The 14,500-nt window shown below is 38.3% G+C and overlaps 1 protein-coding gene across 9 annotated transcripts in view; it reads left to right on the top strand.

Moving 5' to 3' along the window:
• ENPP2 (ectonucleotide pyrophosphatase/phosphodiesterase 2) overlaps nucleotides 1-12,677 on the top strand; it is a 103,041-nt gene extending 90,364 nt beyond the window's left edge. For all 9 annotated transcript variants that reach the window (XM_063080160.1, XM_063080168.1, XM_063080164.1 and 6 more), the window contains 6 exons: nucleotides 244-380; nucleotides 1,535-1,670; nucleotides 2,225-2,302; nucleotides 5,551-5,683; nucleotides 7,354-7,510; nucleotides 12,082-12,677. In XM_063080160.1, the coding sequence (XP_062936230.1) occupies nucleotides 244-380; nucleotides 1,535-1,670; nucleotides 2,225-2,302; nucleotides 5,551-5,683; nucleotides 7,354-7,510; nucleotides 12,082-12,252 (812 nt within the window). In that variant the 3' untranslated portion in view covers nucleotides 12,253-12,677. The remainder of the gene's footprint in view (nucleotides 1-243; nucleotides 381-1,534; nucleotides 1,671-2,224; nucleotides 2,303-5,550; nucleotides 5,684-7,353; nucleotides 7,511-12,081) is intronic.
• The last annotated feature ends 1,823 nt before the right edge of the window (nucleotides 12,678-14,500 follow it).

Genomic DNA, 14,500 nt, shown 5'->3' with positions numbered 1-14,500 from the left:
AACATTAACAGAAATTGGCATTTACATTATAGTTTTGATAATTGCAAGCCTTCACTCATGCTTAGAGGATCAGATAAACCACAGAAGTGTTAGGAAAACTAACGATTAAATTAAGGAGAAGGTGCTATATTATTAATAAGTAAGCTAGCAAATTTGACAGCTTGACTCTCCTCCAGTATTTCTTTAACATTTGATGGAAAGTTTAATATGCATTTAATACAGTTCGTTTTTTTTCTTTTCTAGAGAGACACCTCCTCTATGGACGACCCGCAGTGCTTTATCGGACTAGATATGATATCTTATATCATACTGACTTCGAAAGCGGTTATAGTGAAATATTCCTAATGCCACTCTGGACATCATATACTGTTTCCAAACAGGTCATTGAGAAAATTGGGTTTAATATTCTTCATTTCATTACATGCATTGCATTAATACAATGATTCTTTACTTAATAGAATTTTGTCTTAGAAAATATTTTAACTTTTCCTGATGAAAGAAATTTTTTTTAAAATTTATTTTTTATTTTTTTTAACTTCTCAATATACATTGTAGTTGATTTTCGTGTCCCTTCACCCATTCCTCCCCCCCCCCACACCATCATATCTGTTCACTTATCTTAACAAGTCTGATGAAAGAAATTCTTTGTTGGATCTATTGCAAGATATTTTCAACTAGTCTTTTTTCAGTTTTCTAATAATTTCATGGTAATATGTTACATATTGAAAGGAGCATACTAATTCTTTTGGTTTCTTTTACTCTGCTTAAGTCATGGCCCAATAGTTACAGAAGCCACCAAGTTTTGTTTATTTGTGTGCTTTAATAGACTTTATTTTTTAGAGCAGTTTTTGGTTTGCAGTGAGATGGAGTGGAAAATACAGTTTCCATATACTCCCTGCCCCCACACATGCACAGCTTCCCCCACTATCAACATCCTGTTTGTTTTTTAATGAAGGTTTTATATTAGGGTTTCAGTTTTAATGAAGATGAGATAGGTAGGTATCAGAAACATTTATTTGTCAGTTGAAGGTATGTGTTTAATTTCTGAATACAAATGAAGAGGATACTTCTATTGCCCCAAACACAGCTTCTTGTTAATTTGTTCTATGTGCACATTGTATGCTCTTGCACATACTATATGTATGTGTGTGTGTATATATACACATATATATTCTCTCTTTTTAAAGGTATTATGTCTATATTATTTCTCAGAGTGTTATTTTTAAGTTATCTTCCATGGGATCCTATTCCTTATTTCAACAGTGAGAATTCTGTTTTGTATTCTGCTTTACCTATTGTTGTTTTACTTCACACTTTGATACGAGAGTTCTGCTGCTAAAAAGTATGAGTTTGAAAATTACTGGCTTACTGCATTTAAAACTAAGGACTTTTTTTTTTTTTTTTTAAGGAGTGAAATGCTAGGCAGGTTTAGACTTTGGCCATTCATAACAGAGCAATGTGGCATCAGTATCTCCCTGTCGCTTTGGCAATGTCTTTGTGATGGGGTTACTGAGTGCCTCTGACTCCCATGCAGGCTGAGGTCTCTGGCATCCCTGAGCATCTGACCGGTTGCGTCCGGCCCGACGTCCGTGTTTCTCCAAGTTTCAGTCAGAACTGTTTGGCCTACAAAAATGATAAACAGATGTCCTATGGATTCCTCTTTCCTCCTTGTAAGTTACAGTGTATCAGGATCTGATGTCTCTAGCGGGATGTTATTTTGTGCATTCTGGAGTGTGAAACTTGGTATTAAGGATGTAAGTGGCTCAGGTTTTCTTCAAGAGGAGGCACTCAAGAGATTATAAACTTCTATGGGATCCATCTAAAATTGACCAAAAAGTGATCAGCTTTCAAAAATCTAATTCTCTAGGAGAATTCTAAAGTGCAAGTGAATCTTCTGTGCCTCACCCTCCATCATTAAATGAGAATCTGAAAGTAAAATAGTAAATCATTAAGACATTAGTCCTTTAGATAATACTATAGAGGTGATCTCTTAAGAATACGTAGTCTTTAATTATCTAGTTATCTTCATGACATATTTTAAAGTCTAAAAATTATACTAATGAAATCAAGGAATTATTTTACATAATGGTAGGCTCAACAGGTAGGAAGAAAAAGCGTAAACAATTTTTGAGAAAGCTATTGAGTAAAGATAACAGATTGAGTGGGAGGGTAGTTAGGGGATGCTGTGTAAATGATGTACACACTTTGTTTTCCTAATGTTTAGATCTGAGCTCTTCACCAGAAGCTAAATACGATGCATTCCTCGTAACCAATATGGTTCCAATGTATCCTGCTTTCAAACGTAAGTCCAATATTCACCTAATAAACTGTTATTTCTGAAAATAAATGTTTCTAAATTTACCACTTGCCTTTTCTAACTCTATATTGATTTCATAATAATAATACTTTTCATGTGTTTAGCCTTTGTACTTTTTGAAGGCCTTTCTTGTAAATTCTCTACTGTTGATTCAAAATATGAATCTGTAAGGGAAACTGGCAGGTAGTTTATCCCTTGTTTTTAATTAAGAAATTGACACCACAAGAAGTAACTCAGGTTGTGAATGGTAGAGGCTGAATAAACCAAGTTTGTGTTTTTCTTCTAATCTGGTGTTCTTTTTATTTCAGTGCTCATTATTTTGATGGCTAAAAAGTGTCTTTGCTGTATTTTAGACTCCACTTGACATTTAATAGCATCTATATTTATTTATTGGACATTATAGTAAAAGCCACTAGCACCTCTCTCCTTTAGGGTGACCATGTATTCTGAATGTTGACCCTGAAATGCAGCAGAAGCCTAAAGGGTCTTCACAATTCTCAGAATATTAATTTCAGATGGTTTTAGGGCTGAGTGAAATATTTTAGTTTCTTTGAACCCTTGTTATTTCTTTGTACATGACATAAGTATTTGTGGATAATAGTGATGCTATGAATTGTATAGACACAATAAGCCTGGTTCCAAAAAACCAATTTTTATTCCCTGGCGTATAAGCACTGGCTATGTGATCATAGAAATGTCATTTAACCTCTGATTTGTAAAATTAAGAGATTTGATTGCATGACTTCTAAGACTTATATGGATTTGTGACTTAATTGTCCAAAGGTTGGAACAATCCATTTTCTATTTCTGATAACAGAGAATTCATTCATTCATCTCCCCATCCGTCCATTCACGCATGCCTGCATCCATAGTCCTTTCACCCATCCATGTGTTCAAAGATAGGGAAGGAAGTACAGAGTAGCTTTTACCTCCCTCTAGTTTTTCATAGTGACAGACCTATATGCTTATGGGAAAGTTAGGAAAAGGAAACACCTCCACCTAATTTGACTTGGCAGAAGAGGATTGGGCTGTGTTACAGGACTGTCAGGGCTGAAATAGAGTCTCAAAGTAGGAGCAAGTGATTGTGGACTGTAATCTACAGAGGCAGCCCCCTGCCCCCTCACCCCCCACTACTTAACATTGGTGAAATGACCCACGTGGTTTAGAGAAAAAAATGTTTATTTGATGTCCTAGTTAGTAAGTGAAGGTTTATTCAAAGATAGAATCCATTACTTATGAATGAACAATTAAAGTCTGCTTTTAGAAGGTTTCCTGGTTCTGTTCTCAGACCCAACTGAGAAACATTTCAGAAACTCACTAGGTACATTTATCACAATATATTACCTGGAATGCAGCTTCATTTAATTTACACAAATCAGGGTTTCCTGGATTTCTTTATTGATGTGTTTTTTGACCTAATAGTAATAAAGGAAACACACGGTACCTCCCTGAGGCTGGGGTGGAAACGCTTCCACAGAGAGCTGGCTGTTCTTCACTAGGGGAATGGTTTGTTCACAGGCCACATTTCTGCGGCTTTGGCCTTTTGACTGTTCTCATCGATGTTTCTCTCTCTCTCTCTCTCTCTCCTTTTTTAATGCTTAAGTTCACATTTGAACTTCTTTCCCACTATCCTCCTTTCGTTACTGCAAATGATTATCCAGGGTATTTTGGCTCTGGTGGGCTGCTCTGTTGCTCTCATTCCAAGTACCGTATCAGAAGGTGTAAAGAGCAGTTGCATTGTGAGAAAAATGGCCACGTACTCTTTACTCAGAGGAGGGAAGAAGTGATAACAGCCCAAACCCCACCGCCCCATGTAGAATAGAGCACGGCGAGTTGGCTCTAATATTTCAGGATCAACTCGTTGCTCGCCTCTCCTGTCCTTCTGTTACTCCCTTCTCCTGCCTTTCTCCTTTTCCTTTCTGCTCCTCTTGTGGCCTCTGTTGGGCTATAATGTAAATTAGAGACAAGGAAGTCCTCTGCAGGAGGTGACATGGAAAGCGAGAAATGATAATAAAGGAGAAAGCAGACATGTGCAGATCAGGGAATGAGTTTTTCAGGCAAAAGGAAGAGCAAATGACAAAGGTTAGGCTGGGACAATTTTGATAAGACTAAGGGGGATGGGAAGAAAGTCTTGTGCCTGGAGGGAAAGGGGCAGGAAGTAAAAGTCTTGGAGGTAGGCAAAGGCCACAGTGGGGAGCTGGGGCTGTATTCTAATTACAATAAGAAATCATCTGGAGGGCTAAAACTGGGTGGGGTGTGTGTGTGTGTGTGTGTGTGTGTGTGTGTAAGAGAGACATACATATGATCTGATTTATGGTATAAAAGGATCCATCTGGCTATAGTATGGAGAATCCACTACAAGGGCAGTAAGTTTTTCCCAGGGAGCCCAGGAAGTAGTCTTTTATGCTAGTTTATTACAGAGATGTTGGTAACTTAGACCAGGGTAGAAGCAGTGAAAATGGTGAGAGGCAGTCAGATTTGGGATGTTTGGGATGAATTTTGGAGACGTCACTGACAGGACTTGTTCCCATGTATACAAAACAAGAAGAGAAATCAGGGATGACTCCTAGGATTTTGGCTTGAACGTCTGAGTGAATGCTGGTGCCATTAAGTATGATGGAGAAAGCGAGGGTTGGGGCAGGATTCAGAAGGAAAATCAAGAATTCTGTTTAGGTAATTTTTTTTGCTGGACAAGACTGTTAGGTATTCCAGTGGATTATAAAGTGGGTGGGTGGATAGCATATCTGGTGCTTTGTGAAAAGGTCAAATCTAAAGACATAAACTTGGGAACTAGAATATGGGTGAGATCTTGAAGGAAGAGAAAGTAGAGTAAGGCCTTGTTTTTAATTACCCAGAAGCATCATGCTTCCTCTTTCTGCTCATGCAGCTCCCTCTGCCTGGCGTTTTCTTCTCCCACCTCTTTACCTGTGAAACACTTACTCATCCGCCCTTGAGATCTTAGCTCAGTAACCACTTCATCTGGGAATTCTTCCTCGACTTACTGAACTATGTTAAACTCCCCTACAAAGGCTTCATAGCTCCACATCTTTCCTTTTGCTGGTTCATGAATGACACACAGGTAGATAATGTTCTAGAATGGAATCTTCTCATGAATATCACAACAGCTCTATTTCTCTCAGCTTGTGACATTTGGCTTATAAAATGCATCCTAGTGAGAATTTGGCTAAAGCAAGGAATTTTGTTCATGAAGAATGATTCTTGTCTTTGCACAGGGATCTGGAATTATTTCCAAAAAGTTTTAGTGAAGAAATATGCTTCAGAAAGAAATGGAATTAATGTGATAAGTGGACCGATTTTTGACTATGACTACGATGGCTTACATGACACGGAGGACAAAATCAAACAGTAAGCTTTTCATTTCCACTCAGTGTGTGATTCTTAAATTCCAAGATTGTACTCATGGCTATTTTTCAAATATTCATGTACTAGAGAAGAGCTGATACCCCTTAAATCTTTTTCTTTTTGGATCTTCTTCAGAATCCTTCTAATTCAAATGTCCAGTTCTTTTGGATCTTTGATTAAATGTGGCATTGGTGGTTGGAATGGAATTTTGGGTTTTGTGGTAAATAAATGCACTTTTCTATTTCATAAAAGAAAATGTATCAAAAGATTAAAAAAATTTGTCATTTATTCTTCAACAACCCTTCAATTAGAGGATGCCAATTTCTACTTATCTCTATTATTTGGGGGAACTTTTGGAGTCCCTTAGATGTTCTAAGTCAGTACATCTCAATAAGAAATTGCATATAGACTTTGGTTGAATCTAGTTGTCTCTATTCCTCTTTGGGGCTATTAGGTATATAAAAGGGTAAGGTATACTCTATGCTCACAAGGAACTCACAGTACAGTGGAGAAGTTCAAGAAAGTACAAAAACAACAAATTCAGAATAAGTTGTCATTTAATTGTATACATGCATGGAACAGTCAGAGACCAGCACAGGATATAAGAGAGGGTTTAATTGTGATTTACAGGTAATTAGAGAATAAAGTGCTATTTTTAGAATACAAATAACTAATGGGCTGGCCCTGTGGCTCACTTGGGAGAGTGCGGCGCTGGGAGCGCTGAGGCCGTGGGTTCAGATCCTATATAGGGATGGCCAGTGTGCTCACTGGCTGAGCGTGGTGCCGACAACACCGTGCTGGGGGCTGCGATCCCCTTACCGGTCAAAACAAACAAACAAACAAACAAAAAAAAACAAATAACTAATAAACTTGTCTTACTCCTTTCCAGTCATTCATAAGAGAAATTTCATCTTAATTGCACATTTATTTTACTGCTAATTATCATTATACTTTTTATCCAAAATTTAGTGATTAGTTCAATCGTAATTTCAATATTTAGAAAGTGATTAAAATTAAGATAATAGAAAATCAGTTAAGGAATTGTGAATTTCTGTGCTTTGCTGTACTGGAAAAGATTTTTTGTGTCTCTAGGCTCATCTCCAGTATTCTATCCTTAGTATTTCCTTTGGTAAATGAGTTGTTTGCACCAAGTTCAGAATCTCATTGTAGCCTGAATGGGCTATTCCTCTCCTAGCTCCAGTATCTCCTGCGTCTTGTCCTTTTTATACAACTCTATGAAAGCTATCTTCCTGGAATATGGATCTAATAATGACACTCTGTGGCACAAAAACTTTCCATGGAGCATTGCTGCCTAAACACTGATGCCCAAAGCTCCATACCATGGCACTCAGAACACACTGTAATTTGGCTTTTATTGGTTCTTCCAGCCTTTCATTTCTACCATATTGATCTATACACCACTTTCTGCCCCCAGCTCTTGGATGAAACCATTCTTTGTCTGGAATATCTTCCTCATTCTGCTGGGTTGAGGGAGAGGGTGGATTCTAGGCAGAGAAACATTTGGTTCAAAGTTATAAAAGTGGGCTAGAACTTAGAAGTAAAAAATGACTCAATTTAGTGGGAATTCATTTTAATGACTTAGGCAATGGGCCACCACTCAAAAAAGAAAGCTTCTATATCCATTGCAATTTTATTTGACCTTTCTATTTCAGGCATGTGGAAGGCAGTTCCATTCCCGTTCCGACTCACTACTACAGTGTCATCACCAGCTGCCTGGACTTCACTCAGCCTGCTGACAAGTGCGACGGTCCTCTCTCTGTGTCCGCCTTCATCCTTCCTCACCGGCCTGACAATGAGGAGAGCTGCAATGTGAGTCCAAAGAGCGGGTCTTTTAGGATTCGCATTCATAACTATTCTTTGTTTCTTAATTTATATTCCCATGATTGAACTAGAACACACTTATTCTAAAGCCTTTCAACTATATAACAAAGTGGAAGGAAGAGAAGACCTCAAATGAACTTTGCTTAATACTTAGAAGCTTTGTCTTCTAATGGCTTTTTATTTCTCAGGGTGTGTGTGTGTATGTGTGTGTGTATGCATTTAACATAGTTCTGTTTACGTGTTCATCTTTGACAAATGATAAAAGTGCCCAAATGTTTTTAGTTTCACAAAAAGCACATATATTTTGTAAAAAAAAAAAAAAAAAAAAAAAAAATAGAAAGCAAAATTTTGATGACTGTTGGAACTAGGTAAAAGTTCATGGGAATTCATTGTATTATTCTCTCTACTTTTGTGGCTGTTTGAAAATTGCCATAATAAACACTTTTTAAACACACCCCCCCCACTGCCACACTCACACCACACATGCGTATATACACAGAGTATGTGTGAGAAGGAGAGAGACGAGTGTATTCCTTACTAATCAGGTTTCCTTTGGCTGCTTGCTAGTTGAGGGAGGTGTACCAGTCACCCCATTCTGAAGTATCATCAGTGACTCCTGATTCACTTACTCCTATGTGGAGACAGCTAGAAGTGGGATGGCATCATGAAAAAGTGCTAGGCAGGAAGACAGGAGCCATGCTGTGCTCCCAGCTCTGTGCTAATTTGGCACTCAGGGCCAAATCATATAATCTCTTCAGGTCTCTTTAATGTAATAGAATGTCTATGCTCTGAGGTTGATTTTAGAAGTTACAGTCCCTATGCTTTTGTTTCATTTAATAGAAGGAGCAGGGATATAATTTGCAGAAGAGGACTTTTAGTCAACAAGTGCTACTTGAATTCCTAAATTGTATAACGTAGTCTAGGAGAAACAACAGTATGTTAGACATAGTCACTACTTCTGGGCATCCTGCAATGTGGGGTAAAAAAGAAAACAGACACGGAAATTGCTACACTAAAAGGCAAAGAGGTATAAGAATAGCTTCAACAGAGATTCTCAGCTTCATGGGCAAGGTAGCTTTTGGGCTATGGCTTCAATTATGGGTGAAGATTGGGGCTATGAATACTCAGAACAAAGTAAAGGATATAGGTAAAAGTAAAAATTTTGGAATATGGCCTAGAAAGATCATTAAGTTTGGCCAGAATATTGGCAATGAGGACAATAGTGGAAGATAAGATTTTAAAAGTAAAGGACTGGTCAGTTAGCTCACTTGGTTAGAGAGCAACCTTATAGCCCCAAGGTCATGGGTCAGGATCCTTATACCAGCCAGCTGCTAAAAAAAAAAAAAAAAATTAGTTGGGATCAAATTATTAAAAAAGTAGTACTAGTAGTAATAGAAATAGTAATAGTAGTACTAGTGGTCATAGTAGCAGTAGTAGTTAGTAATAGTAATTGCTACCATTTATTGAGTGCACATGATCCCAGTACTGTGCAGGTCCTCTCTGTCTCTGACTCCAAAAGCCCATCCTCTTTGCAATTTACCAGATTTCCATAGTAGAACCTTTGGACCTTAGGAATTTTTTTTTTTTTTAACTGCACAGGTATTACATAATCAAAGAAAATGTTTAATCAGAAGAGCAACATTTTAGGCTGTGCTTTAGAGAGATAGATTTGAATTGGAGGAGGCCAAGCATGGTGCTCCAAGGGCTTTGGCAAGATTCACAGGAGTGAGGTAACAGCACTTGAACTAGGGTTGCGGTCTTGGAAATTTAGAAAGGAGGATGAAAGGCAGCAGTATCGTATCAGAAAGATCAATGAAGTTTCATAAATGGTGGGATTGGAGGTGGAGGAGTGAGGAAACTGGAGGTGAGAGATGAGCTGTCATTCCCTCATCAGCTTGGCCTTCTCAGCTTTGGTTTTTCATAACCACGAGAGTAGCTAATGGAGTACCTGGGGTTGTAATGCCTCTGTATAACATGATACTCTTTTTCTGAGCTTCAGTTTTGCTGAAATTTTGTGGGGTGGTACATTTTTTGCAAAAAAGTGAACACATAGATTATGGAGTGAAATTTAAAATTGCCATATACTTTCAAGATTCAGCCAAAACTACAAAAAACATTTCTTATGTAGAGTAGGTCATTTAAGGTACACCTGGATTCCTGGGGAATACGTGTTCAAGTTGTTCTGTTAAGTTGTTAGGGAAATCTGGTGATAGGAGAGTTTGAAAAACACTGTTCCAAACTCAGTGCAAAGGTGGTTCTGTAGTCAACCCAAATATTACATCTAAAAAATGAAATCCACTGATGTCTTCTCCTTCCTACCGGTTCCTGACCCTGCACAAAGTTTAGCAGTATTTCTTGTAGAGTTAATGGCCAGCATGCTTATTATCCACATAGAAACTGTCCTTACTTTGAAGTTCACCTTGGCACAGCTGGGAAAAAGTCATGGAGAAAAGGCAGGTGAAGAATAAATGTCCATACCAAGGAAGACAATAAGCAAGTTCATGGATAATTTGTTTGCATTACTGTTCTATGTTATTTATTTTTAAAGTATTTCCTTTCCTCCACCTTGGTGTATGTGAGCTTTTATTTAAATTTTTTTAGTTTTGCATCTTGTACTACAGTCTCCATCAACAAATATATCTGTGGATTGCCAGCTATCCTCAAGGCAGGAAATATTTTCTTCATGTGCAGCGTAGCCAGTATTTTCTAATGACAAATTGGAGACCAGATCTTAGTGTGCAAGAACTAGAAGAGAATGCCTCTCCAATGAAATTGGCAAATCACTTCCCAAGGAAAGAAATAGCAAAAGACAGTTTTTTTTTTCCTGAATTCTTATAATCCTAGCTGGTCATTATTTAAATTAGGAAAAACCTTTCACCCCTGTCCATACATTCAAATGACCTCATTTACAAAGGAAAAATTGAACTGACTGACGATTAAAAATCAAACAAATGAGCTAAATATAAAAATTCTCCTAAAATACTGTCTCATTCTTACTCTGCTTACTCTGAGTGGGTCTTGACCCATCTAGAGACCTCCTACTTTGTTAATTATATGGTCACACTGAGGATTGGTCAGTACCGTTGTGGATAGAGTTATATTTAGGTCTTTCCTTTCCTGTGAATCTCAGAGATCTTGGTTAGGTTGGGTTAGGAGGGTGGGGCATAAAAGGTTAAAGTCCTTACTTCCCCAGCCTGCAAAGCAATTTCTTCCCATTTCTTCATTTTGCCTGGAATGGCCAGGCTTCAGTTTCCTGAACCAACACCCTAATGGTACATATTTAGCCCTGGCACAATCTGCTGTAGCTCTCTGTCCAGGTCTGTGTGGGTTGGAGTTTTCCGGGAAAACCCATTGCAGGTTCTTGGGCTTTGCTGGATAGTTCACTGAGATCACTAGTGGTAAAGAGTTGGATGAGAGCATGTCTGAACATCCTTGGCCCTGGGACACACAGCCACCCTTCAACTTGTAGAAAGACTCTTGGGAGTCATTGCAATTCCAGGGGCATTTGGAAATAAAATTGTTTGCGAAGACCCTCCTGCCCCAGGTCTACTAATGAAGGTAGGCACCTCTCCATAATTCACAGGGCTCTCAGATCACCTTCTTTTCCTCAATTTCCCATAAAGATGAAAGAAAATATTTATTAGATGCAAAGGAGTACTCTACCTGAATCACCTTGTAGTTTCAAGTTAGATGTGGAATAAATTGGTTGATGTGGGACATCTAAGTGTCTTTCATCTGGAATTTGTGCCAGTGAGGCAGTTTTTTGGCAAGGAGCTAAGATGGAGATCTTTTTCCTTTCTCCCATGAGGTTTCCTTTTTCTCCCCTTTTTCCTTCCTCTCCTTTTCCTACTATCTAGGGAACTGCTAGAGTGAGCATTATTGTTCTTGTAAATGGACAAAGAAACTGAGGCCTCAAGAAGTCAAGTAGCTCGACCAGGGTCTCAAAGTCAGGAAATGGGAGAACCACATTTCCAACTCAGGCCTCTTGGTCCCCAAAGTACCAGGTGTATCAACTGAGCATCAAGTCAAGCTCATTATTCAAATATCAATTCATCGCAGTCTAAGAGATGATGTAGTTGATGTAGTTGGTTCTTCTGAAAAATTAGGAATGCATGCACATAGTTTTGTACATTAGGCACTAGCTCGTCACTTTCCTTTGGAGGCAGAAGAGCATTCCAAAATACTTGTGCTCTCTACTTAACATTTGCAATTTGACAGCAGGGAAAAGAAACAAATTACTGAATTCTCCTGGGCCCTGGGTTTTCCTACTTTTGATTTATATTCTGAGAACTATTGAGTCAAACGCTGTCTTCTACCACATGTCTCGTTTATTTGGTACAGCTAATTGCTGTTGAAAATGTTTACAGCCAACGGCAGGTATTTGTGGCACATTACTGACAGGAATGCGGTAAATGGCCAGGAGGCCAGGCAGGAACAACACGTGGTGGCTCTGTGCGCAGGAGTGCATAGAGGTCATTTGTGGACTTGGAGCAAACTGAGCATTGCGAGAACCTCCTCTGGAAAATCCTGACTCTTATTTTGTTCTATTTCCACTGCAGAACTCAGAGGACGAGTCAAAATGGGTAGAAGAACTCATGAAGATGCACACAGCTCGGGTGCGGGACATTGAACAGCTTACCAGTCTGGATTTCTTCCGAAAGACCAGCCGCAGCTATCCAGAAATTCTGACGCTCAAGACATACCTGCATACATACGAGAGCGAGATTTAACTTTCTGACCAGCCGCAGTGCAGTCTTATCAACTGGTGTATATTTTTATATTGTTTTTGTATTTATTAATTTGAAACCAGGACATTAAAAAAGTTAGTATTTTAATCCTGTACCAAATCTGACATATTATGCCTGAATGACTCCACTGTTTTTCTCTAATGCTTGATTTAGGTAGTCTTGTGTTCTGAGTAGAGCTTGTAGGAAATACTGCAGCTTGAGTTTTTAGTGGAAGCTTCTAAATGGTGCTGCAGATTTGACATTTGCATTGAGGAAACATTAATTTTCCAATGCACAGTTGCCACATTTAGTCCTGTACTGTATTGAAATACTGATTTTGTAAAGTTGCATTCATTCGCTGTTAACTATGACAGACATATTTAAGCCTTATAGACTGATCTTAAATATAATAAATCACACATACAGTTTTTTTTTTCTGATTTTATTTGGGCTTAATTTCACTTAAAAATTAGAAGGTTTGCTTCAGATGTATTCATGCACTTGAGAACACATTTCTTGTACTGGGCCCTATTCCTAGTTGCTTTCATGAAATTTAACTACAGTGGCCTGGATGAGATGGTTTAGATATATGTCTATAGGAAATCAGAAGGGCAGAGGAAGGGGGAACCAGAACTCCTGAATATCCTCTCCCAACCTATCTCTTTTAAAGATGTTTTGAAGTTTGTAAGTATAGTCTCTTTTGATCAAGTTGGCTCAAAACTCTAAGTATTAGACTCAGCTAACCACATCAGCATATTATCTGTACAAGGTATCAACCTAAGAACCGTGGAGCATATAAAGAAAAATAAGACAGTGGAATGAAATCTAGACATAAACATGTAATTAACCAATCAAGATAGAGAATAATAAACGCCAAGAGAAAAGTGTTACTAACAATATAATATGACAGAAGGGTCTAGATGGCACATGAGGTGATTTTAGATGGACAGTTATGGCTTTAAAAAATATTGATGCAGGGAGTGAGAAAGCCATTCAAAATTTTTAGTCCCTCTGTACCATGGAGAAAGACTCACATTAGTGTTGCTGTATCTCTAACAGTCGCTGATCTCCCTTAAAAAAAAAGAAGAGAACAGCATATTGCTTTAATTTTATTATGTTAATTTTGACAATTTCTCCCTTTTATGGTAAGTGATATGGGTTTTTAATTTCTATAAAATTTTACTTAGAAATGCATTAGTTTAAGGTGAAAGACATTGTGCCAAATAAAAAATACACTACATCAAAATTAGGGGAGATGGTACTGGGGATATGCAAAAAATTGTGACGGTGGTAAGAGAAAAACTGGTGTTTGGGGAATACAGCTACAGGAATACACTGGGAGAAGTGATCATGTAATACTTATGATAGCTACACTTATTGAGTACCCAGTAGATTCCAGGCATATCTCTTTCTTGTCATATGTTTTGTCTCTAGATGCTAAAAAATAGGAAGCTCAAGGAAGGTTTTATGGAAGGCGGAAGAATGCTTGAATTGGGCTTTGGAGTTTGGGGTAGGGTGCAAGTATGGTAGAAATGAATTTAAAATAGTTCATTATTCATTTAATAGTCACAATGGTTTATTGAGCACCTATTATACACCAGTACCTAAACTTGCCATGGGAGATTACATAGTGAATAAGATGAACCTGGTTCCTGACCTCATAGAACTTACTTAATGAGAGAAAGATCCCCTTCCTGAAGGCTCCAGAGTTTAGTTATAATAAGTGCTGTGAAAGAATTAAACAGGCGGAGAGTGACAAGGGGGAGACAGGGAAGGGCCTTGTAGATGACATTCCAGCCAAGACCTGGGGAATGAGAAAAACCAGCCTTGTGAAGAATAGGGACAAGAAGAAGGAGCGTGGCCCAAAACGGGGGGCCGGGAAGATCTTGGGATGTATGAGGATTGGAAAGCAAACAGATGTGCCTGAACACAGTGGTGAGGTCGGTGAGGACCAGGTCTGGTCCCACTGAGGCCCAATAGGCCCCACTGAAGCATTTTGATTCCATTCGAAGTGCAATGAGAAATAACTGAAAAATCCCAAGCAGGGGTGTGACAGGATCTGACTTAAGATTTCAGTCTATTGACCTGGATATGTAGTAATTACATACTATGCTCCAAATATAATTCCACATAAAGATATGTCTGATAGAAGATCCACGTATTAAGTGCTGTAATTGTCTCCCAAAAGTAGCATTAAAAAGGAGAAGGGTTAAATCTATTTTTGTAAAATAGTTGTAAACTCCTTGCTAAG

Source organism: Cynocephalus volans, chromosome 15, assembly GCF_027409185.1.
Source record: "Cynocephalus volans isolate mCynVol1 chromosome 15, mCynVol1.pri, whole genome shotgun sequence".
Classification (NCBI taxonomy): domain Eukaryota; kingdom Metazoa; phylum Chordata; class Mammalia; order Dermoptera; family Cynocephalidae; genus Cynocephalus; species Cynocephalus volans.
Note: the sequence above shows the minus strand (reverse complement) of the source record. Positions and strands in the feature narration are given on the sequence as shown.